This window comes from Nannobrachium achirus (genome assembly GCF_963921795.1).
Source record: "Nannobrachium achirus genome assembly, chromosome: 15".
Classification (NCBI taxonomy): Eukaryota; Metazoa; Chordata; class Actinopteri; order Myctophiformes; family Myctophidae; genus Nannobrachium; species Nannobrachium achirus.
The window spans coordinates 33,370,608-33,396,570 of record NC_137822.1 but is presented as its reverse complement, the minus strand read 5'-3'; the positions used below and the strand labels follow the sequence as shown (position 1 = coordinate 33,396,570).

Here is a 25,963-nt window from a genome sequence, read left to right as displayed (position 1 = left end):
AGAAATATTGTTCCTACTAAACAGTGTGGGCTCGCTGCTCCCTCATTGGCTAAGGGCCCTGCCTTTGAACTGTAGGTCATTTTTTTAGGAGAATAAACTTGACCTATAACATTTTGGTATAACATACTGGTCTCGCCTTTCAGCGAGCCCAAAGATTTCATGTGGGGGTGTTGTTGTTATTTATATCAGGTCGCACTTGTTGGTGGTGATGTCACCAAGAACATTGCTACTCATTGGCTAAAGGCCCTGCCTGTACTGTCGGCCAAAAGATGGGAACCTGGTCAGTACCTTGGGGCAGCACAAAGGGCCCTTATTTGCACTTAAGTGGAACAAGAAGGGGAACCTGACCTATAAAGTTTTGGTATAACATAGGCCTACTCTCGTTCAGTCCCCAAAAAATCTCCGGGCTCTGAATCCTGGCCTACATATTGGCACAAATTGCTCAAAGTTTGTTGTACACCCATGTTCACATTGGCCAAGCTTCGCAGGAGCAGGACGCTTATAATGGACATTAACTCATAAATTGCACCGCTCACTTCACACTGGGTGTGATTTTTATCACACCCTAGGAGGAAAATAAAGTGACAATGTTTCGATGACAATACATCTTTGTCGGGTCATGACCTGCTCCTGTGCCTTCCTTCTACCAATCTTGATTAATGTTCTCACTGTTTGTCAGGCAGGGTGCTATTTTCTGAGATCGAGAACACATACAGAGCCGTCTGAGGAGCTAGCACTGACTTTGTCCCCTGTGCTGTTCCAGCTCACCTCATAAATCCCACTGGTTCCCTTGTAGCTGTGCACCAGCGCTCCCGTCGCAGTGTTCCAAATGTGGACACACTTGTCAAAGGAGCCAGTGGCCAGGTGTTTGCCATTGGGGCTGAAGGCCAAACTGTAGACAGGTTCCTGGTGTTGGGTCAATGTGTGGATACACATCCCCCGCTCTATGTCCCAAAGGCGAACGGTTGAGTCCAAAGAGGCGCTAGCAAGAATGGCTTTGGAGTTGGGGTTAATGGTTGCAAGGCCAGTGGGACTCCACGTAATAGTGTAGATCTCTTTACTGTGCTCATGGAGGTCGAGGACACTCGAGTCCTGCTCCATACTCCAAATCTTTATGGTCATGTCGTCTGAGCAGGAGGCAAGTAGCTTCCCCGATGGGTCCCACTTAATGGCATTGACCTCACTTGTGTGTCCCTGAAAGGTCTTCAGAGGCCGGTCGCGGACCAGCCGACATACATGGATGGACATGTCTGTGCTGCAGGAGGCAAAGGTGTTATTGTTCTTCCAGTCCACGTCCAGTGCTGGGCCTGAATGAAAGGGGAACTGCTGCTTGGCCTTTCCTGTGAGCACATCCCAAACGACTGTCATCTTATCTGCGCCGGCACTGAGAATATAGTTCCCCTTCTTGTTCCACTTAAGTGCAAATATGGGCCCTTTGTGCTGCCCCAAGGTACTGACAAGGTTCCCATCTTTTGTCCATATTTTGGCAAATCCATCATACGACCCTGTTGCTAAGTGAGTCCCATTGCTATTCCAGTCCAGTGAGGTGATATATTTGTTGCTGGGGACATCCTGGCTGTCTTCTTGAATTGAGTGGCGCAGCACCAGCTGGGTGGAGCTCGAGTTGCTATTCTCATTTAGGTTCCAGATCCTTGCCGTGGAGTCCCCCGAACCCGAGGCTAGCAGGTCACTGACAGGGTTCCAGGCGCAGATGAACACCTCAGACTCGTGGCCTCGGAGCACCGTGGCCTTACTGGCAGGTATCTCTATGTCCACGTCCACATTCATGGACTCACTGTAGACATGTGTGCTGTGAGTGCCATTCTCGTCATCGTTGACAGTGGCCTCTCCATTCCTCGGTGGGTTGGACTGGATGCTGGGGGCAGATGAAGCCACGGAACGTGCAGCATGTTTCTGGGCTAACATGTCAAAGAAGGCCTGCTGCCGCGTACGAACCACATCTGGCATCACCGCGTCAATGAGGGACAGTGACTCCATGGCCTCCTGGCCATCGAACACCGATCCATCCTCGTTGATGCTGATCTCTGCCTCCACATACTGGAGGCCCTTCTGCAGGATGCTGATGAGGGCCTCAGGGGGAACTGGTGTTCCGCTGATGCTGGACTGGCTGACGTGGCTCTCGTTGCCAAAGGTGAACGCTGAGTGGGAGAAATTGGATTCTTGGAGATATCTGTACACCAAAAGGTTGACTTCATCACTGGTTATACTCATCTTATTTAAGTAAATGGAGGAGGTTCAGAGTGACCTCGTGGTGGCCGCCACGTCTTCCTCCGCCGCAAGAAGCTCCACCTTCAGAAAGCAGTGACTTATTATTATCACAATTCAAGTTCCAACCACAGTGTATCTCACTCTAGTATTTATGTTAGAGGGAATACACATTTACAAACACGGACGACTGAAGTTTATTGTGGTGGACAAGCAATAACCTCACTGAAGCTTGGCCCAAACCCAAAAATCGGTGTTGTTAGGCAACAGTTCATATTGTGTCTGACATCATATGCCCATATATGGAGATCCCCAGCGTCAGCTCAAATCGAAATGTTGATGGTATGGTCCTTAAAAAACATTAACACAATATAACTTATACAAGTGAGGTGATTGTGTTTGGTCTCCCTGGTCTTCTAATGAGACATTTAATGCCTGCCTGATTGCTCTGGGGAGAAATGTTTATTCAGGCCAAAATTTGTGTAAAACCAGAAACAATCATGTCAAAGGTCATTGTCCAACCTAAACATCTAAATGCACTTGCGCAGTAGAGCTGGGATCAAATCCAGAGTAGAACAAGAAGTTACGTGTAGTATAACGCTATGGTCTCAAACCTACGGAAGACCAAGGTTGCTGGCTGTCTAACCTCTCTTAACTTAAAGAAGACCAAGGGCACTGTCTAAGAACTTGGCAAAGTTCTTGGGCTGTCCAGGTAGGAATGGCAACAGAACTGCCAGGTCCATGGTTCTCAGGGTCTCTGTGAGGGTGCTGCAGGTGCAGTAGAGCAAGTGGGAGTCTTTGTGCAGTTGTCGGGCTAACTCCATCTGGTGGTTGTCCATCAGTCCGTCATTCACAACCACTAGCAGGGGCTTGCCTGCACCGAGGGCCTCAATGCAGCTACCAGCCCCAGCATGGCTGATGACCAGATCAGCATGCTTCATGTCATCAGCTATGGAGTCTTTGTATCGGAATGCCTCTAGTTTGACACCGGGACAAGTCTCAGGGGTCGGGAGAAATGAGCCTCGTCCAACCTGAAGAACCAAACGTTCATAACCACAAGCCTTCAAGGCTTGAACCGCTTCACAAGACGTGATACAGCGAATTAATTCATCAAAACATGTCGTCCCAACAGTAACAAATATGTTCTTCATGCCTGAATAAATATCTCAGATAACTTAGAAGCTTAGCTTCTACGTCCTGTAATCCTGCCTGGCTGGGGATTGATAGCAAGGCAATTATGATGACATGGCGTGATCCATTTGGGCAACTCCATATTTGGGAAAGACTGACATGGAACTCCATCTTTGGGCATTCCAAGCTGCTTGGAGCAAGGATCAGCGAGTAGAACTCAAGTGTAGACTTTAGCAGTTTTAGCCACAAGAGGGCAGAAGGACAGTATGTTTGATTGTACACAGTGTGTATGAAATCAAATGCACTGTCCTTCTGCCCTTGTTTTTCACAGGATAAGGAGTGTGTATATTACACACACGCCTTGTCCTGGTCCTGTGAACAATCTGAGAATGCATTTTTGTATAAACACAAAGTACTACTGTAGTGTTGGAACTATAATTATTATAATATATTTATTCTTAAAAACATTCATGAACCGAATAATTTATACCAGTGTGTCATTTATTGAACTGATAGTCACCCAATGTTGAGAGTCAGTAGACTAAAAGGTTAATTAGTATAAACACTAATTATACCGTTAATTATACCGCTTTGAGGACACCTTTGTCTGATTTGTATATTATTTTATTTTAAAGTTAATGTTGTTGTATGTGTCATAGTCGTATGCTGGGTAAATTACTCTATGGGTGTACTTACTGTAGGCCTAGTAAGAACATAACAGGTATGAATGCTTTTTGTTTATTTGCACTTCTACTATAGGTACTCTCCACCAAATGTGAACATCAGTCATATGAAGACAACATTCTGCAGGAGTGTAGCTACTTACTGATCAGATGACAATATGTAAAAGCAATACTGGTAGGTTCACAGCAGTGGTATTCTGGTCTGATCATATGACAATAAGTTGCACTATTAACAGACTAGTGAAAGGATTTGGCTAGCCTATATGAAACAAATTCGTTTTGATCTGTGTTCTAATAAAATATACTCCGCAGAAGGAGGTTTTATCTCACAGTTTCATATCACGTCATTCACTTATTAAACTCTGAAACTGTGAAATAAAACATCCTTCCTGTGGACAGATGTGTCAGATGTGTCCATATCACAGGCACAACTTGAAGAAAAAAAAAGTGGTCTTAATAAATATATGATATATTTACTAGATTTCACTCATCACGTAATTGATATGTAAGATTGCATTGCCAAACTACTTGTGCACACTGGCAATAGGCCAAGGAAATTTGATATACCGTTTTACTGGTATATTTTTCACAATACCCATTCCACATAAATGTGTTTTTGACAACTTCTCTAAACACTATTAAATAATATTGTTATTTACGAGTGTCACCAAAATGACATGGGCACTGGAAATGTATTTATTTATGTATTTTCCAATAGGTGACTTTGTGTGTATGAGCATGTGTTTTTCCAAATGTTTTTTAATGTTATCAAATACTGATGCTGTATGTCCATATCCTGTGACATCATCTATCATCATCATCATCATTATCAACAATGCCCACTTCACACTGGTGTGATTTTTACATGAATAAATACAGTTCTGACAACTTGTTGAGCGGTACTTCCTATAGACAAACGGTCTATCGGTTGCAATGACAACAACCAAATCAACCCTCAGTGCCATGCCATGAAAAAAGAATCCTAGCCAACCCTGTCTGTTTCTGTTTAGAGATAACTTCTCTTTCATTTCCATTTTCATTGCTGAAAGCATAAAAGATTAAATATAGCCAATATAGCCTACTTAGACTATGTATGAATAGAATAGACTCGAATACGGTACATGTGCAAGGGGGGCTGACCTGGAAATTGGCATAGCGGTAAATGAGACTCGTACAAGAGTGAGGTCTGGCATATACTTTATTGAAAGCGTACACCTTACCATTTAATGACTCACAGTCAAACAAGATGAATTATACAGTATAGTATTGCTTAAAATGGGTTTCATTTTTCACAGAATTGTTTTTAAACTGTTTTTCACCAGAGGAAGTGGAGCTAAGATGGACACATACTACGACAGGACCACAACAATGACTGCAACATAGCAATGACATGGGCACCAGAAGGGAAAAGAAGAAAAGGAAGACCAAAGACCACCTGGAGGGGTACTGTTGAGAATGAAAGAAAATAAGCAAATCCAAATCATGGTCTTAAATGAGGACTACAGCAGCTGACTGGCGTTGCTCAAGTGAGGGACTCAAAAGTGAAATGTCACTGGAGTGAAGTGCGAGGGCGTGCTTGGATTGAATCGAGTGTAGCATCCCCATATATCTGGCCAAAACTCACTCCACCAAGTGAGCAGCCAGCTCTCTTGGTGCAGGGGTGGTTGGCAGGACTGATGAGCTGTGTGGGTCTTGAGCTCGATCTCGGCTTTGGGAGCTGGTGACTGCCTTCTTCAGTCCTCAGGAACAACCTTCAGTACTATACCTCTGGCAATGGTCTTTCCTTCGTCCCGTAGAGTGAATCTTCCCATCTGGGGGAATTCTTTGAAGGTCTCAACGCAGATGATCCGTTCTGCTCGCAGGCGAACGATGCACTTCTGGTCCTGCTTGACAAACCGTGTTTTGCTTTTCTCACCCGTCTTCTTGTCCACTAGACATATTATGTTGGTAATCTGCACATCTTCAACACAGGTGTGGATGTAAAGAACTGCTCTGTAACCGGGGCAGATGATGGACTTGTGTTCGAGGATTTCAATTTGGGCATCAAAGATTTGCCCTGCGTGGCAAAGATTCTCAGCATTACACAGGATGAAGCCGGGTAAGATCTCGCCTTCCTCGATGCCCTTCAGTCGGAGCCTGAGGTTCTCACCTGGGGTGGCGCGGTCCGTCTCCTCCTCTTGAGGCATGTGGTGGAGGCTGAGAACCTCCACAACATGTGGAGGCTTGCTGAGGGGCATCATAATAAGCTGCTGTCCTTTACAGATGGAACCAGACTCCAGTTTCCCCAGAACTACAGTGCCCATTTCCTTGTATTTGTCTAAAATGGGTAATCTAACCGGGCCGTCATTTGATCTATTGAAATTTGCCAAGCTGTCCAAGTATGGAATGAGTGGTAATCCTGTGTACCAAGTGCACAGTTCAGCTGGTTCCTTGAGGTTGGCTCCAGTCAGACCAGAGCAGGGCAGGAAGTAAATGTCTTTCTTGAGGTTGAAGCCCACCTTTTTTCTTAAGAACGGCAACAACTTCTCCTTACATTCCTCATATCTCTCATGGCTCCAGTTGACCGTAGGGTCGTCCATTTTGTTGATCAGGACAATGAGGTGCTTCACCCCTACCGTTTTGGCCAGGATGGCATGCTCCTGTGTCTGTCCACCCTTCTCAAAGCCAGTCTCAAATTCACCTTTCCTGGCCGAGATCACCAGCACAGCCACATCGGCTTGTGATGCTTCTCCTATCATATTGGGCACATAACTTTTGTGACCTGGAGCATCCAAGATGTTAAAGTGCTTTTTCTCTGTCTCAAAGTATGCCCGGCCCACCTCCACGGTCTTTCCTTTATCTCTCTCCTCTTGGTTAATGTCAAGAGCCCATGACAAATACCAGGATTCCCTGTTCTTGTCCTTGGCCTCCCTCTGATACTTCTCCAAGGTCCTCTCGTCCACCATTCCTGTTAGATACATGATATGTCCGCCGATAGTGGACTTGCCAGCGTCTACGTGTCCGATGAACACGACATTGACATGCTCCTTCCTGGGAACGCTCCCAGGAAGGAGCTCGTCAACGTCGGGAGGGGTTGTCACCACATTGGGTGTTATAAGCACTTCCTCATATTCCATCCTCTCCATCTTCTCCATCATCACTGGCCCCCCGTTGCCACCGGACCCGTCTCTTGGCTCAGCCTCACTTGAATCTGTCCATTCCTGTTGCCATGTCTCATTTGTGGCATCGCTGTTCACAGGTGCAGACATTTCTGACAACCCCATGGTGGCTACCGTTTCAAGAGCAACGCCGGAATTGCTATTTTCATTTTGATTCTGGAGGAAGGCGAGGACCAATTTGGCGGCGTTTACATCGGGGTCGAGCGGTTCAGTGTCCACGTTGAGCGCCTTGAACGCAGACTCCAGCTGCTCAGTGGCGGCTTCTCTCAGCTCCATTGTGATGTTGTTGGTGGTGGACGTGGTTTCAACGTGTCTCTCAAGCCTCTCTCTCTTTCTCTCCGGTTCTGTCTTCGAGGGTTCTGTGTGGCTTCTTTCAATCTCTGGAACGCTTTAAATAGGCTGTCCAGAACTCTGGTCTGAGATCACACACACACACAACACAAATCGTTGCTATGCCAACGGTTTGTATATACCTACAATGTCATACTGTATGACATTGATTGGTATTTGGCAAAGCAATGTTTCTATATCAAACAGAAACAGCAGAAACTAGAAAGATGCAATTTCTGGGAAATTGCAAGTGTGGTTGCCCTGACGCCAGTCACAAGGAATCCACTGGGAAATGTATTCCATTCCATCTTACCATTTGCCCCTTTCATGCCCTTATATGGATATCTCCATACCTGTCAGTCCTTGTACCCATTTGAGCGGTGCTAACCATTCTTGTCCCTTTTATGCCCATAATAATTATGAAGATCCCTGATGTCACCAATCAATATTAAGCCCATATCTTGGAATGCGGATATTTGGACATACTATGTCAGTCTCATGTGGTCTATGATGTCAGCCATCTCCATATTTGGGAAATGTTTAATTTTTTTAAGAGAATTAATTCATTCCTGAATAAAATAAAGTAATATAAATAAAATTATTAATAATATAACATATCCCTTACAAAATGCAAGCAGACGAGTCCCGATGTAGCCGGTCGATTTACATATGGCCCAAAACTGTGGGAAGAGTAGCGAGGCACAATAAAGTTTGTCTGGAAAGATGCACTATCGCGGGAAGAGCCACCCACCCATGCTGTAAATGACTTCCCGCGGCTATGGAAAGAAAGAAAGAAAGAAAGAAAGAAAGAAAGAAAGAAAGACAAGTACAATAGTCTGGTTGCCATGTTAGGGCAATTAGGGCAACCACACTAAACTAACACAGTTAACGTTACCATTTCTTACTGAAGCCTGATCTACAAGCCTACAATGTGGCGCGGATGCAATACGTCGAAGTCTTGGAGATCTGCTATGTTCTGCGCACGACACAGTCATACGACGATGAAAGAATCAGACATGCATGAGATGCAAGACACAGTAACATTTACATTGAACTACCAGTGGAGAGGGAGGGGACAAGTCATTTGAACAGATCCATGGACATGAAACAAGTGTCAAAGTGAACTCATATTATCCTCCAATGTTGAGGAGATTGTTAAAGATGGGGTGCGTTTTGTTTTAAGGAGGAAATGGCAAAGATTTGTTGAAGAATGAACGTCTTGTTGTAGATGGAATCTGAAGAACTATACTGAAGAGTGACATTGCCTGATGGGATTGTCGATGCTGAAGCCAGCATCTCCATGTGGCAAGATCAAGGGATAGGCAGCTGGGTCATACATAGGGTGGAGTGAATTGGTCCCTTTATGCCCATATATGGAGAACACTGACGGCATCAGTAGGACTAAGTCCATGCGTGTAAGTGTGATGTCAGTGTAATGTAAAACGGATGTTTCAGTCCTTGTCCTCTTTTATGGGCATATTCAAGTAGGCAAAGATCTGAGTCTGTAGAACCAACAATGTGCTGTGAGGCCCTGTCCATGCGACCTCAGTTAGTAGTTGGGATGGGATGGGATGGGATGTGCTGCTGTGAGCCCCTGTCCATGCGATTCGGGCCCATCGGCCTCGGCTTCAATTAGTAGTTGGGATTATAGATGGGTCGAATCCGATACTTCCGTGACCGTGGAGAGCATAGGTCTGTGCACCGTTTCTCAGTGGTTTTGTCAACTATGAAGGTTAAATAACAAATTGAGTTCCCATGCCCCTTGCAAAAATGCAGGCAAAATTGTTGACAGCCGCTGAAAGTGTGTGTCTCATTTACTTACTTACACACTATACTATAAAGGAAAAAGATACCCCCCAAAAATCTGCTTTAAGTAGCATGAGAGGGGTCAAACTAGGGGTTTTTAATTTTTAATTCTGAATCCATTGAAAAAACATTCCTTGGGCTAAAAACGGACCCCAAAAAACTGTGAAAAGTGATGACTCATCACTTACAGTTTTGAGGACTCTTTGTGCAGTTTGTCTGTCTTTGTTTTCTTGTTCTGTTTTTGTTTCTTGTTTTATGTCCTGAGGACAACGGATGGAAATTAGCCTTATAACTAACTCCGGCTGGTTTACACTGAGACCATATGTATATATTCTTCTACAATATGTAAATATCTCTGTGTTCATGAACTGGCACTGTCCTGTCTAAATAAACAAATAAAGTAAAGTAAAGGTCTTTGGGTAGAAAACCAGCAGTAGGGATAGGGATCCTTTGGGCTGGTAACCTAGCCTGGCAGTGGGGCCAGCCTATATACTAATGCAGCTAACAAGTAACAGGCAGTATAGATCCCCTCCTTGTTTTAACCATAGGTTTTAACATGTGTGGGGATGATGTCTAGCTCCAGCTAGGCTACTGGTAACCCACTGTTAGGGAGCAGGGAAAGAATTATGTTGAATATTTCCTGTACAATAGCACCATCTACTGATAAAGGTTAGTAGCACTGTAAAACAGGTTATCAAAAACAGGGAATGTAAAAGACATGAGATGAGATGTATAATTTTGAGTATTTTCAACATATTTTCTTTGTTCAGCAAGTGTAAGAATACATTTTATTTTAAAATATTACAGCAAGGTCTTGTTGCTTTGCTTTCAAATCGCATTTGTCTAAATAGTCTCACATAAATGCATCTAAAATAAAAAGCAGGCATCCTATTCAGTGAATGGCAGCAGCATATCATTGAAGCAATAATAATAAATGTTAATTGGTTGAATGTTTAGTTTATGACCTGCATATAATTTAAGAAAGTTGATCAGAGACAAAGTAATAAAATGTTTAGCTAAATACTATTTAGCTGATGAATGTGACCCTATTTCCACTACATGCTACATTACTACAGTATGTCTTTGCATAATATCCATACCACACATTGACATGTCTTATCCCATACCAAGAGGTCCATTTGCACTGGGAAAATAGCATTAGGCATTCAGAACCATTTGCAGCAGAGAAAGAGTCTTCATTATAAATTGTCCCTTTATGGTATAGCCTACTATTAGTGTGTGCATTATGCAGGGGACACCCTCATTCTTACTTGGACTTAGTTTGATTACATGCATTAAACTGCACCCGTTTATAACCTCCCATTTTAACAACTTAAATTAGAGACATGTTACTGCTTGATTGTTTTGTTGTGTATGGTAAGAAGATACTTTAATAGGTCATATTTGAGGCATAAACATATAGCTTTGGAAATCATTAATTTGCTCTATAGAATCACAAGATCAATACAGTAGCAGCACACAGGTATCAAGTTCATTACACTTGGGTGGCAGGCTCCCAGCTTTCCCTGTGAAGGATTTGTAGTGTTCAGAGCAAAGGAGATACTTTTTACACAGCAGCTACATTGATATAAATAATTATGTTACATACTTACATCCTGTAGTACAGGTGCTACAGTGAGTCAACATGCACAGGCAGCACCTGTCTGTTTGAATATCATTGGTAACATATGTGATTAATGTGAATGAAGTAACGTTGCACAACTATTTGGCTGCAGTGAAAAGGGTCAGAAGGCTAAATTTACATGAGGTAGGGTTTGTTCTGTTATAATGCTACACATTTCACATTCCACATACGTGTCTGCACACACAAACGTGCTTGTTTGATCTCGATCCTCTGTGGGAAACGAGTTTGTTGGTAGATTTTTTTGATTAGGTCTACCTTTGTAGTCATCTTTTCACTGGAGAGATTAGCCTCAACTCCTCAAGAATGTAACCCAAGTAGGTAATTTAATTTTTTTGTGTTATTACATTGTCACCTAGCCTGGCCAGCCAGCCTCATACTGTGCATTCACTCACTCGTTCCTTCGAAGGAGGAATGAGTGAACGCAGTATGAGGGATGGCCCGCCAGGCTAATTGTCACCCACTTTGACAGTGAAGTTACCAACCTGGTTAAAGGGGTCATGACATCAAAAAAATATATAATTTTTTTGTGTGGCTTTTATCATGTTTCCTGACCTCAATTACACCCCAAAAGAATGAACATTTAACATTCAGTGGTTTTTCTGTATTCTGTAGTTTTTGGAATATAGGCTCAGAAAAGTTAGTTCATTTGCCTCTGGACTGACGCATCATCATCCAGGGGAGGAGGTGGTTGTAGGTGAGGGTGAACGTAACAACTGAACTGCTGGTAAATGGTAGCATTGGTACGATACAAACACAGTGGAAAGTAACATCAAAGGTGATACACCCTCCCCTACAACCACATCCTCCCCTGGATGATGATGCGTTAGTCCAGACTCCAGAGGAAAATGAACTCACTTTTCTGAGCCTTATTATTCAAAACAACAACAGATTACAGAAAAACCACTGCATGTTCAATGTTCATTCTTTTGGGGTGTAATTGAGGTCAGGAAACATGATAAAAGCCACACAATTTTTTTTTTTTTTTTTTTTGATGTCATGACCCCTTATGATTTGATCCAAAGAGGATGAATTCGGTTTTACCCAGGTTTATTGATAGTTTGTTTACTGTCAATATTCCAGGATGACCTCCCACTTGGGTAATGACGCCCCCTGGCGATCATTCAGAGAAACTACTTCAGCTCCCGTACTAACGTAGGTAGGAAGGGCCTGTCACTCAAACCGGAGTGACCCGCCTCCAGGCTATATAAGCCCCCGGAGGCGGAAGTAACATCCTCTTTTCACTCTCTGCGATATCACATTCAGATAAGTTGAAACTCAGCCTTTGTATTATTATTCTTCGCGCATTAGCCTAAAGCGGTGGCATTGGAGTCGCCCACCGGCGAGTGTTGAATTAACCCGTACTTAAGAATACTTATTCTTGTCCCGTCCTAAAACGACGGTTATTTCCTTCTATAACAAAGGATTATTACTGCTTGTTCAGGCCTCCGCCGAAGCAAGCGTGGCATAGCATTAGCCGTTAGCTTGTTAGCTCGTCTGCTATTTGTTAACGTTAGCTACACTGCTTACCGCTTGTTCAGGCCCTGCCCGAATCAAGCGTGGCCTAGCCTTAGCCGTTAGCTTGTTAGCTCGTCTGCTTCTGGTTAACTCTATCTACAGTGCTTCGCCATGGATCCTCTGGCCTTCCTGCCGAGGCAATGTCAAGGCTGTCCAGGACTCATCGACGGACAGGATCTTCACCCTCTCTGTGTCGGCTGCATGGGCGTTGCACACGCCTTCTCTGCACTGAGTCCTCAGGGGAGAGCAGGACCTTTCTGTGACTTCTGCGTGGCCTACGACCACGATGTACTGGTACACCGGTTCTACCTAGCCAGGGCAGGCCTCGGGGCCTGCGCTCCACCAGGTGGGTCCACTGCTCTCAACCCCACAGCCCAGTCTTTCCTTCCCCAGGCGGCCCGCACCGTTGGTCAAGGTGCGGCGCTGCCTTCCGGAGATCCGTTTGGCAAACAGCGCGCCATTCCAAGTCAAGATGGCGCCGTGCTACATGAGACACCGCCTGCCGCGCAACCGACCGCAGCTAGCTCCACTGTCACTGGAGCTGGCGGGTCTGGTGAAGTCGCCGCTAAGAAGGCGACCAAGAAGGCTAACATCCCTCCGGTAGCCTTTTCCCCTTCGGGCGCGGTGCCCAAAAAGAAACGCTCGGATGTGACCGTCGGGGACGTTCCCCTCGACGTGAGCATCACCAAAACAGTCCAGACTTTCAGGCGAGAGTCGGACCTGAGCTCCTGTCAGAGCGAGGGTTCTGGTTCTGAATACTCTGGATACACGGCCGAGGAGGAGGAGGACTCCGTCGAGAACGATGGTTCTCGACTCACGGTCACAGTGAAAGGTAATGCCCCTGCGGCTCCAGCACGTCAACTGGACGCCGCAGGGAGCTCCCAGTCCTCCTCAGGCACCACTGCCCCTCCACCCGCCAGTCAAGCGGGTGAAGCGGGAGCAGAGGACGTCGATTCTGCAGCAGAAATGCTGGATCATCTCACGGTCTACATGAGAGCTCTTGCCAGAGTTGGAGAGGAGTTGCCACCTCCTCTCCCCTCTGAAGAGGCCGAGGATGATGACGAAATGCCCGGGCAGGAGCCTTCGGTTCCCGCCCCGTATGTCCTCTCCAGGCTGCCGCTGGTGAAAGGTTTCACCAAGGCCCTCCATTCCTCATGGAAGACACACAAAGACCCCAGGAAGCTGCCTTTTTCTGTGTTGGATTTGGTGGGCGGTGCGGAGGCAGGCATGTCCACCTGCCCTAACCTGGACCACCTGTTGGCACAATCTTTTCTGGGTTCCGTCAGACCCCAGTACAAGGATGTAGGCACGGCTAAAAACGGGCCGTTTGTCGGCCCCGTCGGCACCAACCCGCCGGGGTTCACTGTCCTGGAGGACAAGCTGCAGTCGGACAGGGCTCGTAACGCCTACCGGTCCGCTGCTCTGGCCGCTAAGGACCTGAATCTAATCCAGCTCTTGCTCGCTTCCACCAAGGACCTGGTCAAAGGTCTGCCCACGGGGGAGCACACATCTGCACTGAACACTTTATTTGACATCATGCTGAAGGTCAATTGGCATGCGGTTAAGTGGATGGGCAGGTCCATGGACTACAACCTCCAGTCTGAGAGAGCCCGCTGGCTCGACTATGTCGACCTCGAGCCTAAGAGGGACGTGGGCGAGAAGCCTCTAGGTCCTCGCGGGGAGATGTACAAGTCTCTCATTAACATGGAGAACAGTCCCACCACCCTCATGGGTGGGGGCTTGGAGCTGCTGCAGGGTAGAGTTACCTTCTTCAAGGCGGCTAAGGACATCGTCGAGTCCACCACAGTGCCACAGGAAGAACCGCAGCAAGCTAGGAGGGCGTCCCGCTCCTCCCGCGTCAAGGAAAGGGGCCGCTCTGCTTCTTTTAAGAAGCACTCGTCTTCCTCCAGGGGAGCCTCTGCAGCCAGGGCGCCTGACAGGCCCCGCAGCAAGGTGGTGGTTCCCGAGCGCGCTCAGCCGCGCCGCCCGTCCAAGGATGGCAGGCAGCAGTCTTCCTACCGCGGTGGCCGCGGTAGGGGACAGCGCAAATGACACTCAGAAGAGGGGGATTGTGCTGGGGCGGGGGTCCGAGGTGTCTCTCGGTCCCCCTCCCCCCAAACGAGGGCGTTTTTCTGTACCCCGTGTCGGGGAAATGAAAATGTTGATTTTGATGCCTCCTGTGTCGACAATAAATATGTTGAAAGAGCAAAGTTTGTCTCTGTCCAACTCTCTCGCACTAGCACAGACGACCCCATCGTGCATGCCTCCTGTAGTAATGATGAAGTCCTGTCAGGACTCGATAATCAATCGCAGGTTTTATCAGCAACCAGTAATGTTATTGTCAAACAATTATGTGGTTCCTCAAGCGCGCGAGTGGGATATCCCTCGCGTCGACAATATGACTCCTTTATGCATGCCTCCTGTAAGAATGATGGAGTCCCGTCAGGACTCTTTAATCAGTCAAAGGTTTTATCAGCAACCAGTAATGTTAACGTCAAACAATTATGTGGTTCCTCATGCGCGCGAGTGGATTTTCCCTCGCGTGAGCGATGCTATGAATTTAACCTTGAGTCAGAAATTCTGTCGGCCTACTATGAGCCCGGGTCAAGGGACAAGCATAAAGGCCTTAGAGCAGGTTTTAAACGTAAAAGTTCCTCTCCTGTCAGGAGAGAATGCTTTAGTTGTGGGCAAGTCTGTTTATCAGGCGAATCGCTTTGCTCTTCCTGTTGCTCTATCGAGCGAAAACCGAACGCTTCCGGTTTCACCGGATACGGATTCGCTAGCTCCCCGCTTCCGGTCCGGCCGCAAAAAAGCTCCGCTAGTCAAGCGGTACAATCAGAAGGTGTTCCCGCCTTGCGGCCTATTGAACCCCTGCGCTCCGCATCCGGGTGTTCCGGATACGGATACGCAGGTTCCCCACTTCCGGTCCCGCCGCAAAATAGCTCCGCTAGTCAAGCGGTACAACCAGAAGGTGTTTCCGCCATGCGGCCTATTGAACCCTTGCGCTCCGCATCCGGTCGTTCCGGATACGGATACGCAGGTTCCCCACTTCCGGTCCGGCCGCCAAAAAGCTCCGCCGTCACGGAAGCACAGTGGTGGGGTTTCTCTCGCTCAAAACACGCTAGCACGCTGCGCGCGCCAGTGGAAGTTATGCAACCCGAGCCATTGGGTATTTCGAACGATAACCAGGGGTTACAGGTTACAGTTCGCAGACATACCCCCGCTTTCGAGCAGGGTTATTCATACCAGGGCGCGTGGTTTAAAAGCAAATCTTTTGAGAGAAGAGATCAGCTCCTTGCTAAGCAAGGGTGCTATAGTGGAGCTGGACAGGACCCAATCCCGCTTGGGATTTTGGAGCCGTTATTTCCTGGTGCCCAAAAAGGGGGGGGGGGCTACGTCCCATCCTGGACCTAAAGGCACTAAACGTGTACCTGAAGAAATACGTTTTCAGGATGCTAACTGTACCCACCATGTTACGGTCGGTCAGGCAAGGGGATTTCCACTGTTCAGTGGATCTGAAGGATGCTTATCAGCACGTCCAGATTTATCCCCCACACAGGAAATTCCTACGGTTCGCCTTCGAGGGTCGCCTGTACGAGTACACAGTACTCCCTTTCGGTCTGTCACTGAGCCCGAGGGTTTTCGTGAAAGTGACCGAAGCAGCCATCGCCCCGCTGAGACAGCAGGGCGTCAGGTTGGCGACGTACATCGACGATTGGATGATTTCAGCGAGCTCCGCCCACGAAGTGGCGCGTCACACACAAGTGGTTTTGGCTCACCTGAAGGCCTTAGGTTTCATAGTCAACCACGGCAAGAGCATGCTGACTCCAGCAAGTCGTCTTACATTCATTGGGGTCCTTCTGGACTCATCCGACATGTCGGCCCGTCTCTCAGAGGAGAGGGTGGACAGGTTTCGGGAATGTATCGACTCCTTTCAAGTGGGCCAGGAGGTCACTTACAGGAGTTGCATGGTACTGACGGGAATGATGGCTTCCGCAGTACATCTGTTGCGTTTGGGCAGGTTTCATATGAGACCTTTTCAAAGATGGATGTTATCCCTCGGGATCCCGCCCTCCTTGAAGTACAAGAAGGTTACGGTTTCCCCTTCCTGCGCGATCGCCCTGTCTCCGTGGCTGGTGGAGGGGTTCCTCACCAGCGGGGTCTCGATTGGCGAGGTGGTTTCCCGCAAGTCGATCACGACAGACGCCAGTCTCAGTGGATGGGGAGCCACTTTCGAGGGGCGCACAGCGCAGGGGCTTTGGCCTCTGGAGATGAGGGGTCGTCACATCAACTATTTGGAGTTGATGGCTATACTCCTGGCGCTCAAGCATTTCGAGCCTTGGATTTTGCATTGTCACGTCCTGGTCAGGACAGACAATACGACGGCCATGTTTTATGTCAACAAACAGGGGGGCCTGTCGTCGTTGCCACTGGACCGTCTGGCTCGAGAATTGACGGTTTGGTGCTTGTCGCGCCTCAAGTCGATCAGGGCCTTACACGTCCCAGGTCTCCTCAACAGCGGAGCAGATCTCCTGTCCAGGGGAGGGTCTCGCTACGAGGATTGGTCTCTCCACCCCAGGGTGGCGAACCAGATTTTTCGCAAGTTCGGTCAGCCAGTGGCGGACCTGTTTGCGTCAGCGGAGAATACGAAGTGTCCGTTGTTCTTCGCGGTGAAGGGCAGTCCTCCCTTGGGGTTGGACGCCTTAGCGCACACGTGGCCGAGAGGTCTACTGTACGCGTTTCCCCCCTTCGACTTAATCCGACCCACTCTGGAGAGAGTCAGGAGGTTCGGTCTGGAGATGCTCCTGGTGGCTCCCTACAAGGGCACGTGGAGGTCGGCAATCGCCCCTCTCCTTTGCGAACCGGGTTGGCAGCTGCCTCAGTGCAGAGATCTGTTGAGTCAGGCCAGGGGGGAGATCTTCCACCAAGACCTGCAGGTCCTAGACCTGTGGGTTTGGCACGTGAAAGGTTAAACCTGCTGGCAGCTGGTTTTTCTTCTGAAGTGGTGGCTACCATTCAGAGTGCTAAGGCGCCTTCTACGAGGGCGTCTTATGATGGAAGGTGGAATGCCTTTGAGGACTGGTGTGAGTCGCGTGTTCCACCGGTGGTGGCCCATGTGGCGTCAGCCCAGGAGATTCTGGAATTTATGCAGGACCGCTTGAGAAGTGGTCTTGCATTTTCTACCCTTAGGGGGTATTTGGCGGCTATTAATGCCTGTCACCTGGAGGTGGCGGGCAAGGCACCTTCTAAAGTCCCGGAGGTCATCAAGTTCATGCAAGGAGTTGAACGTTTGAGGCCGGTGACTAGGTCTTTGTTCCCAGTTTGGGATCTGCAGGTGGTTCTAGGGGGCCTATGTCGGGCTCCCTTTGAGCCGCTTGTAGGGATGCCTTTGAAACTTTTGAGTTTCAAGACGGCTCTTTTGCTGGCTTTGGCCACGGCTAAAAGAGTTGGTGACCTGCAAGCTCTCTCGGTGTCTGCGGAGTGCATGCAGTTTATGAACAATGATCTCAAGGTGTTGCTCAAGCCTCATCTTAAGTTTGTTCCTAAGAACATGGTGGTTCCTAAGGAGCCTGTTGTTCTTCTGGCTTTTCATCCTCCTCCGTTTGTCTCGGTGGAGGATGAACGGCTGAATTGCCTTTGTCCTGTCAGGGCATTGAAGGCCTACTGTGACAGGACTGCTGGTTCTAGAGCTTCTTCTCAGCTCTTCGTGGAAATGGGCAATGTTCTTGTCAGAAAGCCGGTGTCTAGACCCACTCTTTCGAGGTGGATTGTGGATGCTATTAGGCTGGCTTACTCTAGTGCGGGTGTGGAAGTGCCGGCGGCACTTAAAGCCCATAGCACTAGAGGTGTGGCTACTTCGTGGGCACTGGCAAAGGGAGTCTCCGTTCAGGAGATTTGTGTTTCGGCGAATTGGTCTTCGCCTTCTACCTTTGCAGCCTACTATCACCTGGATATCGAATCCTCTTCGCTAGCGCATTCGGTTCTGGGTGCAGTTGCCTCCTCTACGTCATAGAGGAGTCGGATCTTCCCCTCCCACAGGTGGGCATGTAGCCACCTGGGGTATTTTGGGGGGGACCCTGTGTTTTCCTTATATAGTGTGTCTTACTTATAAGGCGGACTTGTCCTTTTCATTTAGTTGAATGAGGCGGACTTCGGTCTGTCAGGGTCTCTCCTTATTTTCTCATGCCTTCACACCCAGGTCCGGTGGGCCTGGGACCTTCTGGGTGATGGGTCACGCCCGTTTGGGCTGTGCTCACCCGTATGAGGGGTGTGTGGGGGTATGAGAGTAGGTTGTGGCTTAGAGGGGAGTTTAAGAATCCCAAGTGGGAGGTCATCCTGGAATATTGACAGTAAACGGTAGGTTCCGTACGGAACCATTGTTTACTTAGATATGGAAGGATGACCTCCCACGTAATGCCCCTCTGTTTCACTGAATATGGCAGAGAGTGGTATTAAGAGGATGTTACTTCCGCCTCCGGGGGCTTATATAGCCTGGAGGCGGGTCACTCCGGTTTGAGTGACAGGCCCTTCCTACCTACGTTAGTACGGGAGCTGAAGTAGTTTCTCTGAATGATCGCCAGGGGGCGTCATTACCCAAGTGGGAGGTCATCCTTCCATATCTAAGTAAACAATGGTTCCGTACGGAACCTACCGTTGTCATTGAGCCAGGTGCAGATCTTATTTAGTTCAGGTCTTAGAGTGATTTACGGTGTCAAATGCCAAGTCCAGCATGACCATGCCGCAATATTTGCCCAAATCCACCTTGTATGTTTAGTAATAAAAATAAAAATCTAAATCTAAAAGTAACTAGTAGCTAATAAAGTTTTCCAATAAATGTGGAGTAAAAAGTACATCCGAGATGCGGAGCAGAAGTAAAAGTAGGCATATTGAAAATTGGAAATAGAAATACTCAAGTAAAGTACAAATACCTAAAGATTTTACTTAATACAGTACTTAAGTAAATGTACTTAGTACACCACTGAAAGTAAGTTAGATTGATAAATTAGTGGTAAAAATTAGTGCTCTATCCTAGAGCCTCTGGGGAGATGACTAACTTGGGACTATTTTGCATGTAGTTCAGTCAGACGGCGGAGGAGCACCTCGGTGGTATGGAGCTGTGAGCTGTTCAAGATGGCGGCGCCCTGTGGAGTGCGGTTACTCTAACAGGTAAACAGGTCCATTTATTTGCGACTTATCGTTTTTAATTTTACACAATGCGTGTATATTTAATGTGAGTCCGACGGCGTGCATTGCTGCAGAGCAGTTACGGATGTCAAATCGATTATTTCTCTCCTCTACTCCTTGTTGTTCCAGCTAACGTTAGCTGTCAGCGACGATGAGAGACTGACTTGTTTTTGGGGAAAAATATATCAGACTGACTCTGATTTCTAACATGTAATCATTTATCTACTTTTACTTTGCCACGGGTTCATAAGTGCACGGATGTTGACGTAGGAGAAGTATAATACGCAATAATGCCAGCAAAAGATAATCGGATAAAGTAAAGCGAACCCTGCCCATTGTTCTCCTCGCAGGGTTGTTTACCAAGCCAGTAGTCCGTGCAGGTCCATTCATATTGCCGAACACTAGTCAGGGCTGCCAACATTGGACTGTCAGAATCCAGGATATTTTAGGGTGTGTGGTTTTAACAGACTAGAATAGATGTACCGGTAGTCCATGTTCCATGTGTTCTGGCGAATTTTGCGGGTTTGATACATTAATCAGGCTTGCTTTACTAGCATTGGAAAATGATGGGTACAATTTCAGCCATTAAAACGCCAAAAGTGGCTTTACAGAATGTATTTGACTGAAGCAATGTAAGAGGACCCATCTTTAATAATAATCAGTCGTTACATAAGTGAATGTATGATTTTGCATGCACTGCAAATGTTTTGGGGTCCTCCCTCAGAATATTTTTTAACATAGTAGATGTAATTTCCTGCGTTCTGGTGAATTTTGGGAGTGTGACACCAAATCCAGGAGAAATGACAATCCAGCAGACTCCTGCTGGATCCAGGAGGGTCTTCTAAAATGTCTGAAATAATAATAATAATCTGCATCTGTGGTGCTCAAACATAGTCATGTCAAGGAACCACAACATATTGGGTATTTGGCCCCCATCTCAAAGTATGTTGACGTTCCAGGGACCCCATTAAAATAATACATATTCAAAGATTTGCACAATCTTTCAAAAATAGCAGATCTACAAGCTGTGAGCTTCTATGCGATTTCTCAATTGCCAAAATTTAAAATAATGATTAAAGTGGTTAAAATGAAAATGTAAAGTGACACAGATGCGTTCCAGGTCTTAAAGTAGCACTTGTTGTTGGCAACAGAAGATGATTAGAGCTGCAAAGTGCTACCTGAGCCCTGTATACTTGATTGCACATGATGTTTATACATGCACATGTTATTTTGATCGCTATGATGAGTCATTTTGCTTGTTGTTTCTCCTGTATGCGTCTCCAATCCATGCGGTTCTTGCATCTGTCTGCACACTGTAAAATTCAGATGATTCATTTTGCTCAGAGAATCGACCCCCATGGCGTTTTAATCATTATTATTTTCATACTTATTGAACCTATAATAATCCTATTAAATATGCATGCACAGGGCTTGACATTTTGCAGCAGGATCAGTAATAATGGTGTGCATTGACTTCATAATTATGACCTCAGTGACCTTACATTATGAAACCGACTGCCTTGTCAACATGACACATTCAGCGGTGGTTTATAAATGACCTTAAATATCTATATTGTTTACTACAATGGTTCTCAAACTTGGGGTCGGGACCCCAAGTGGGATTCCACAAAAAAATATTTTGTGGAATCCCCAGATGATTTTTTTCCCCTTCACTCAACGGTAAATAGTCCAACATACTGTATAAGTGTAGTGTATACAGACACGATATCTGCACATTGACAGATATCGTGACAATTTAAGGACTTTCAAGACCTTTTTAATACCAAACTGGCAAATATTAAGTAAGAAAGAGGCGAACATTGTGAAAATAGCCGATCTACAAGCTCACAACGCCTTGCATTGCGAGGCGTTGTGACCTTGTAGTTTGACTATTTTTCAATATTTATCTATGGAACCAAGTAACGCTAAATGTAATACCTAGTAATTCCAAGTGCTTGTCAGGGTGGGGGTCCCCAGTTCAAATATATTTATTTTGGGGGTCACAGCCTAAAAGGTTTGAGAACCACTGGTTTACTACCACTTTCAGAATGTTGTGCTTATATATAACACAATATACACATAAAACACATTATACACATTTATGTATATATAAAATGCTTTTAAATTGATTGTGCTGGCTGTTTTGTCTACTATCTATGTAAAATTCCCCATATTCTGAAGGCATGAGAAAGAAGGCTGTGCGTAACAGCTTGTACACAGCCAAATGTAATTTCCAGTGTTTACATGGAAGTGCTTGGGCAGCATAAAGGTTCTTTGTGTCCCCTTGAGCGTTCCAGAGCTGCCAGGAGTGGCTGCCTTGAGGTCACACGCAGGGTGGATCCTGTTTGTGTCACTGGACTGACTGACCATGTGTCCCCCCGCGCAAGACGCTCAAAGCTAGACAACATTCACGTTGGCCTAAATCCACTTACATTTACTTGTCCCCACTATCAGCCCCATGACAGGGCAGTTAATTGATAACCCAGAAGACAATGGAGAAGTGGCTTTCTGTGAACCAAGGCTATCCTAAGGCATTAGCGCCTTCTTGTTCTGATTTGTCATGACACACTCGCACGCACACACACACTTGCGCGCGCACACACACACACACACACACACACACACACACACACACACACACACACACACACACACACATTCACTCGTTCCTTAAAGGGATATTTCACTTATAAAATAATAACTTTGGGTCATTTTATCGTCTACTCAGGCTTTTGGGAACACCCGGACAGTTTTTAAGTTGCTTTATTCAGTATTTAAATATTTGATAATCATGTTATCAGACACGCCCCCTTCCTATACAAACCCATTTGTAACTTCAAACTTTTTTATGTTGAATTTGCTAAAACATAATTTTTGGAGAAATAAAAACATTTAAAAACATGCTGAGTCACTACTCACTATACTGCCACTGAGCAGCTCCATTTTACTGAAACCAAGTTTGGACATTAGAATTGAACACACAGAATAACAATATGAAGCAACTAAATTAAAATGGTAGTGGATGGAGTGTCCCACCAAGACACAGCAACCAATGGGTGTGAAGAGGGGGGGGGACTGCCCATAAGTCCGAAGGTTCATTGGTCCGAAGGTTCATTAGTCCAAATTTAGTTAGGGTTACTGAGGTTAGGTTTAGGGTTAGGGTTAGAGTTAGGCATAGTATTCTTAACAAATTCGGACTAATGAACCTTCGGACTAATGAACCTTCGGACCAATGCCATGGCACCGAAAGGGACAACAAAGGGTGAATTCCATCCTTGTCCCTTTCATGCCCATACTGTATATGAAGATCGCCTTTAGGGCGTCCTACTAGTAGTTAATGCTTGTGTTTCAGCTGGACATTTGGAATGTCATCTTGGCCTACTGTTACTTTGGTGAGCTGAGTCACTGTCTAGTCCAAATGGTATCTTAGAAAACCTGCATAGATTAACGTATTATGACCTATCAAGCCTTGTTAAACCTCTCCTAGATTCATTCTTTTAGAAGATGTATTTCTTCCCCCTTTTACTGGATGTCCATTTGGGTGTGAAGGTTATGCTAAAGGAAATCAGAATTCAGATGGTATACTACAAAGACTTGTATGCAAGCAGAGATTAGATTCAAGCAAGCACCATGGCAACCTTGAGGTCATAAAACATTTCTCAAACAACATTTCTCAGAAATGCTTCTCGAGTGCCTGGTCTGGTGTTTATTTTTTATTTTTTATCATCTTATCTCTTTGAACTTGGTGTTAAAAGCCTAACGAGTATGATGTATAAAATAATATTTAGGTTTGGTTGGTTAGCTTTTCTTGTCCTCTGTCAAGCAAAAAGACAATAGAGCATGTATATGTCATGCTAGCGTCAGCTAATGTTAACAGCTTGGAATGGAACGATGCATGTCTAATGCTGACCGATTTGATACGGGTGGAGTAAATAGGGCTAGAGTTAGATATTCACTGTACTGTATGTCTTGGGCTTGTGAGGCAGAAACACTTCATAAAGGTTCTAGTCCGTTACGTGCCTAGGAATTGGGGTCATCATGGTCCACTCAGTACATGTCTAGGACAGGGGTCTTCAACGTTTTCAGGCCAAGGACCCCTTGGCTTAGTTGAGAGAGAGATGAAGGGACCCCCACAACCTATTCATAGATTCCATATAGTTTCGTTTGATAACACAATCATCTGTGTATTTTAGATTCATGTAAATTTGTGTTTTCAGAATTCAGATATTTAACCACTTGAACCGTCACTACTTAATAAACTTGACCTTTTACTCTGTACTCTGCTCTTTTTTCTCCTCTACACCAAACCTTTTTGCCAAAAATAGCCAATCTACAGCGCGAGGCGTTGTGAGCTTTTTGGCTACAGTTCTCAGAATATGGACACTAGGGTTCAAGTTGTTAATATAAAAAGTATTGGAAGTTTTGGAGGACCCCCTGTAATAACTGTACTGGACATTTGTACTGGACATGAGCAAATCCCTATGGGTGGGGGGGGGGGGGTAATGTAACTTATGAACTAATATTAAAGTTTATTGTATTAACACGTGACTTGGCCTATGCTGTGAATGTGCCCTGGGGTTTCATGCAGCGGTGCCTGGAGACTGTGAAGGCGGGCGCCCCTGGGAGCCCTCCAGGCAGGCAGGCAGGAGGGAGGGACGTGTGGCTGTGTGAGAGACCCCCACCCCGCCCGGGCCCCCCCAGTACTGCCACCATGGCCAGGGAGCAGCCCAACGTGGCAGACCTCCTCCCGCTCCTGGAAACCTCCGACCTCCGTCAACTAGAAGAGATCAGAGGCGTTATCAATGAGCACCTCAGCACTGGTAAGACGGTTCACCTGCCTGAACGGACACCATTATCATTTTGTCATCCCATGTAGGGATGGGACGATATGAAAATGTCATGTCATATGATGATTATTGTCACCAAAGAAATTTACGATATTATCGCGATAATCAAAATATCTCCCAAGTCCCAACATCCATTATCCTGGGGCGGAACATTTGCCAAGCTTTTTGGGAAAATAAAATACCGGTAGATTTGGTAGAGAGTGAAAAAAAGACTGCATCAAGTACGTATATTATAAGTACCTTTTACCAATAGAGGGTTTAAATGGTACCGGATAATGCTGCTCGGCAAATAAAAGGTGAATTGATCCCACTGAGTGCATGACTTAGAGGACGATTTCACGATAAATGAAATCTCCACGATACGATTATCGCACGTTTTTTTTAATCACGATAAACGATAATATCGCTTATCGTCCCATCCCTAATCCCATGTCGTGCTTTTTGTTGATTCAAGATTTAAGTGCAATAGCAGTGGACACTGCTTCACCTGCGTGAATTCACGATTGTATGTTGTTGTATGTATGTACAGAGCCATCAAATAGAATAAGAATTCTTCTGTAATATAATTCAAAAAATGAAACTTTCAAATATTCTAGATTCATTGCGCATGCAGTGAAATATTCAAAACGTGCACTGTTTTTGTTTGGATTTTTATGGCATACAGCTCATGAAAAAATACATATTTCAAAATATTAGACAAAAAGTATTCCAGACCAAGTACTGAGTGCATAAATTAACATACTTTTCAAAAGGTTGTCATTTCTGTATTATAAATCCTCCTTTTGAGTGGTCTTGTGTAATATCTATACTATAATTTTGCGAATGTCTGAGTGAGTGAGTGAGTGAGTGAGTGTCTGAGTGAGTGTCTGTCTGTCTGTCTGTCTGTCTGTCTGTCTGAAACAGCGTTTCTCCTCAGTGGCTGGAGCAATTGATCTGAAATCGCATCACCATTAGCATATGAACACACCTAACATAACTGTGAAGCCCGTTTGTCACTTTCACAAATCGTATGCTGTATATTAGCATTTTTATGGTGTATCTACTATCTATTCTGCATCTAGCTTGAGGCGTTTCTCCTCAGTGGCTGGAGCAATTGATCTGAAATCGCATCACCATTAGCATATGAACACACCTAACATAACTGTGAAGCCCGTTTGTCACTTTCACAAATCATATGCTGTATATTAGCATTTTTATGGTGTATCTATATCTATTCTGCATCTAGCTTGAGGCATATATGCATCTAGCATGAGGCAACATGTTTAACCAGTGTGTGTGTGTGTGTGTGTGTGTGGGGGGGGGGCGGGGGGGGCGGGATGGGGGGGGGGGGGGAGCGGTTGTCTGGCCCTGTTACAGATTTTGTCCAAAATCATGCAGATCGGTACACAGTATCTCTGTAGCCATTAAACAAAACAGGTATTTCTTACATTGATGCTC

The 25,963-nt window shown here is 45.9% G+C and overlaps 4 protein-coding genes across 5 annotated transcripts in view; 1 reads left to right on the top strand and 3 right to left on the bottom strand.

The window, feature by feature from the left end:
- Positions 1–687: 687 nt before the first annotated feature.
- LOC308299419 (F-box-like/WD repeat-containing protein TBL1X) lies at positions 688–2,232 on the bottom strand (the record flags this gene model as incomplete). Its single annotated transcript, XM_080743194.1, has 1 exon — positions 688–2,232. One exon carries the CDS (start codon positions 2,230–2,232, stop codon positions 688–690), a length of 1,545 nt encoding a protein of 514 aa, XP_080599320.1.
- Positions 2,233–2,882: 650 nt separating this feature from the next.
- On the bottom strand, positions 2,883–3,377 carry LOC308299781 (UDP-N-acetylglucosamine transferase subunit ALG13-like; the record flags this gene model as incomplete). The annotated part of the gene is made up of 1 exon (XM_080743569.1): positions 2,883–3,377. One exon carries the CDS (start codon positions 3,375–3,377, stop codon positions 2,883–2,885), a length of 495 nt encoding a protein of 164 aa, XP_080599695.1.
- A 2,396-nt stretch (positions 3,378–5,773) lies between these two features.
- LOC308299780 (eukaryotic peptide chain release factor GTP-binding subunit ERF3A-like) lies at positions 5,774–7,474 on the bottom strand (the record flags this gene model as incomplete). The annotated part of the gene is made up of 1 exon (XM_080743568.1): positions 5,774–7,474. The coding sequence occupies one exon, from the start codon at positions 7,472–7,474 to the stop codon at positions 5,774–5,776; it is 1,701 nt and encodes a 566-aa protein (XP_080599694.1).
- Positions 7,475–19,605: 12,131 nt separating this feature from the next.
- The window catches only part of tsc1b (TSC complex subunit 1b), a 59,448-nt gene continuing 53,090 nt past the window's right edge, over positions 19,606–25,963 (top strand). For both annotated transcript variants that reach the window (XM_080742927.1, XM_080742926.1), the window contains exons 1-2: positions 19,606–19,661; positions 24,268–24,499. In XM_080742927.1, the coding sequence (XP_080599053.1) occupies positions 24,391–24,499 (109 nt within the window). In that variant the 5' untranslated portion in view covers positions 19,606–19,661; positions 24,268–24,390. The remainder of the gene's footprint in view (positions 19,662–24,267; positions 24,500–25,963) is intronic.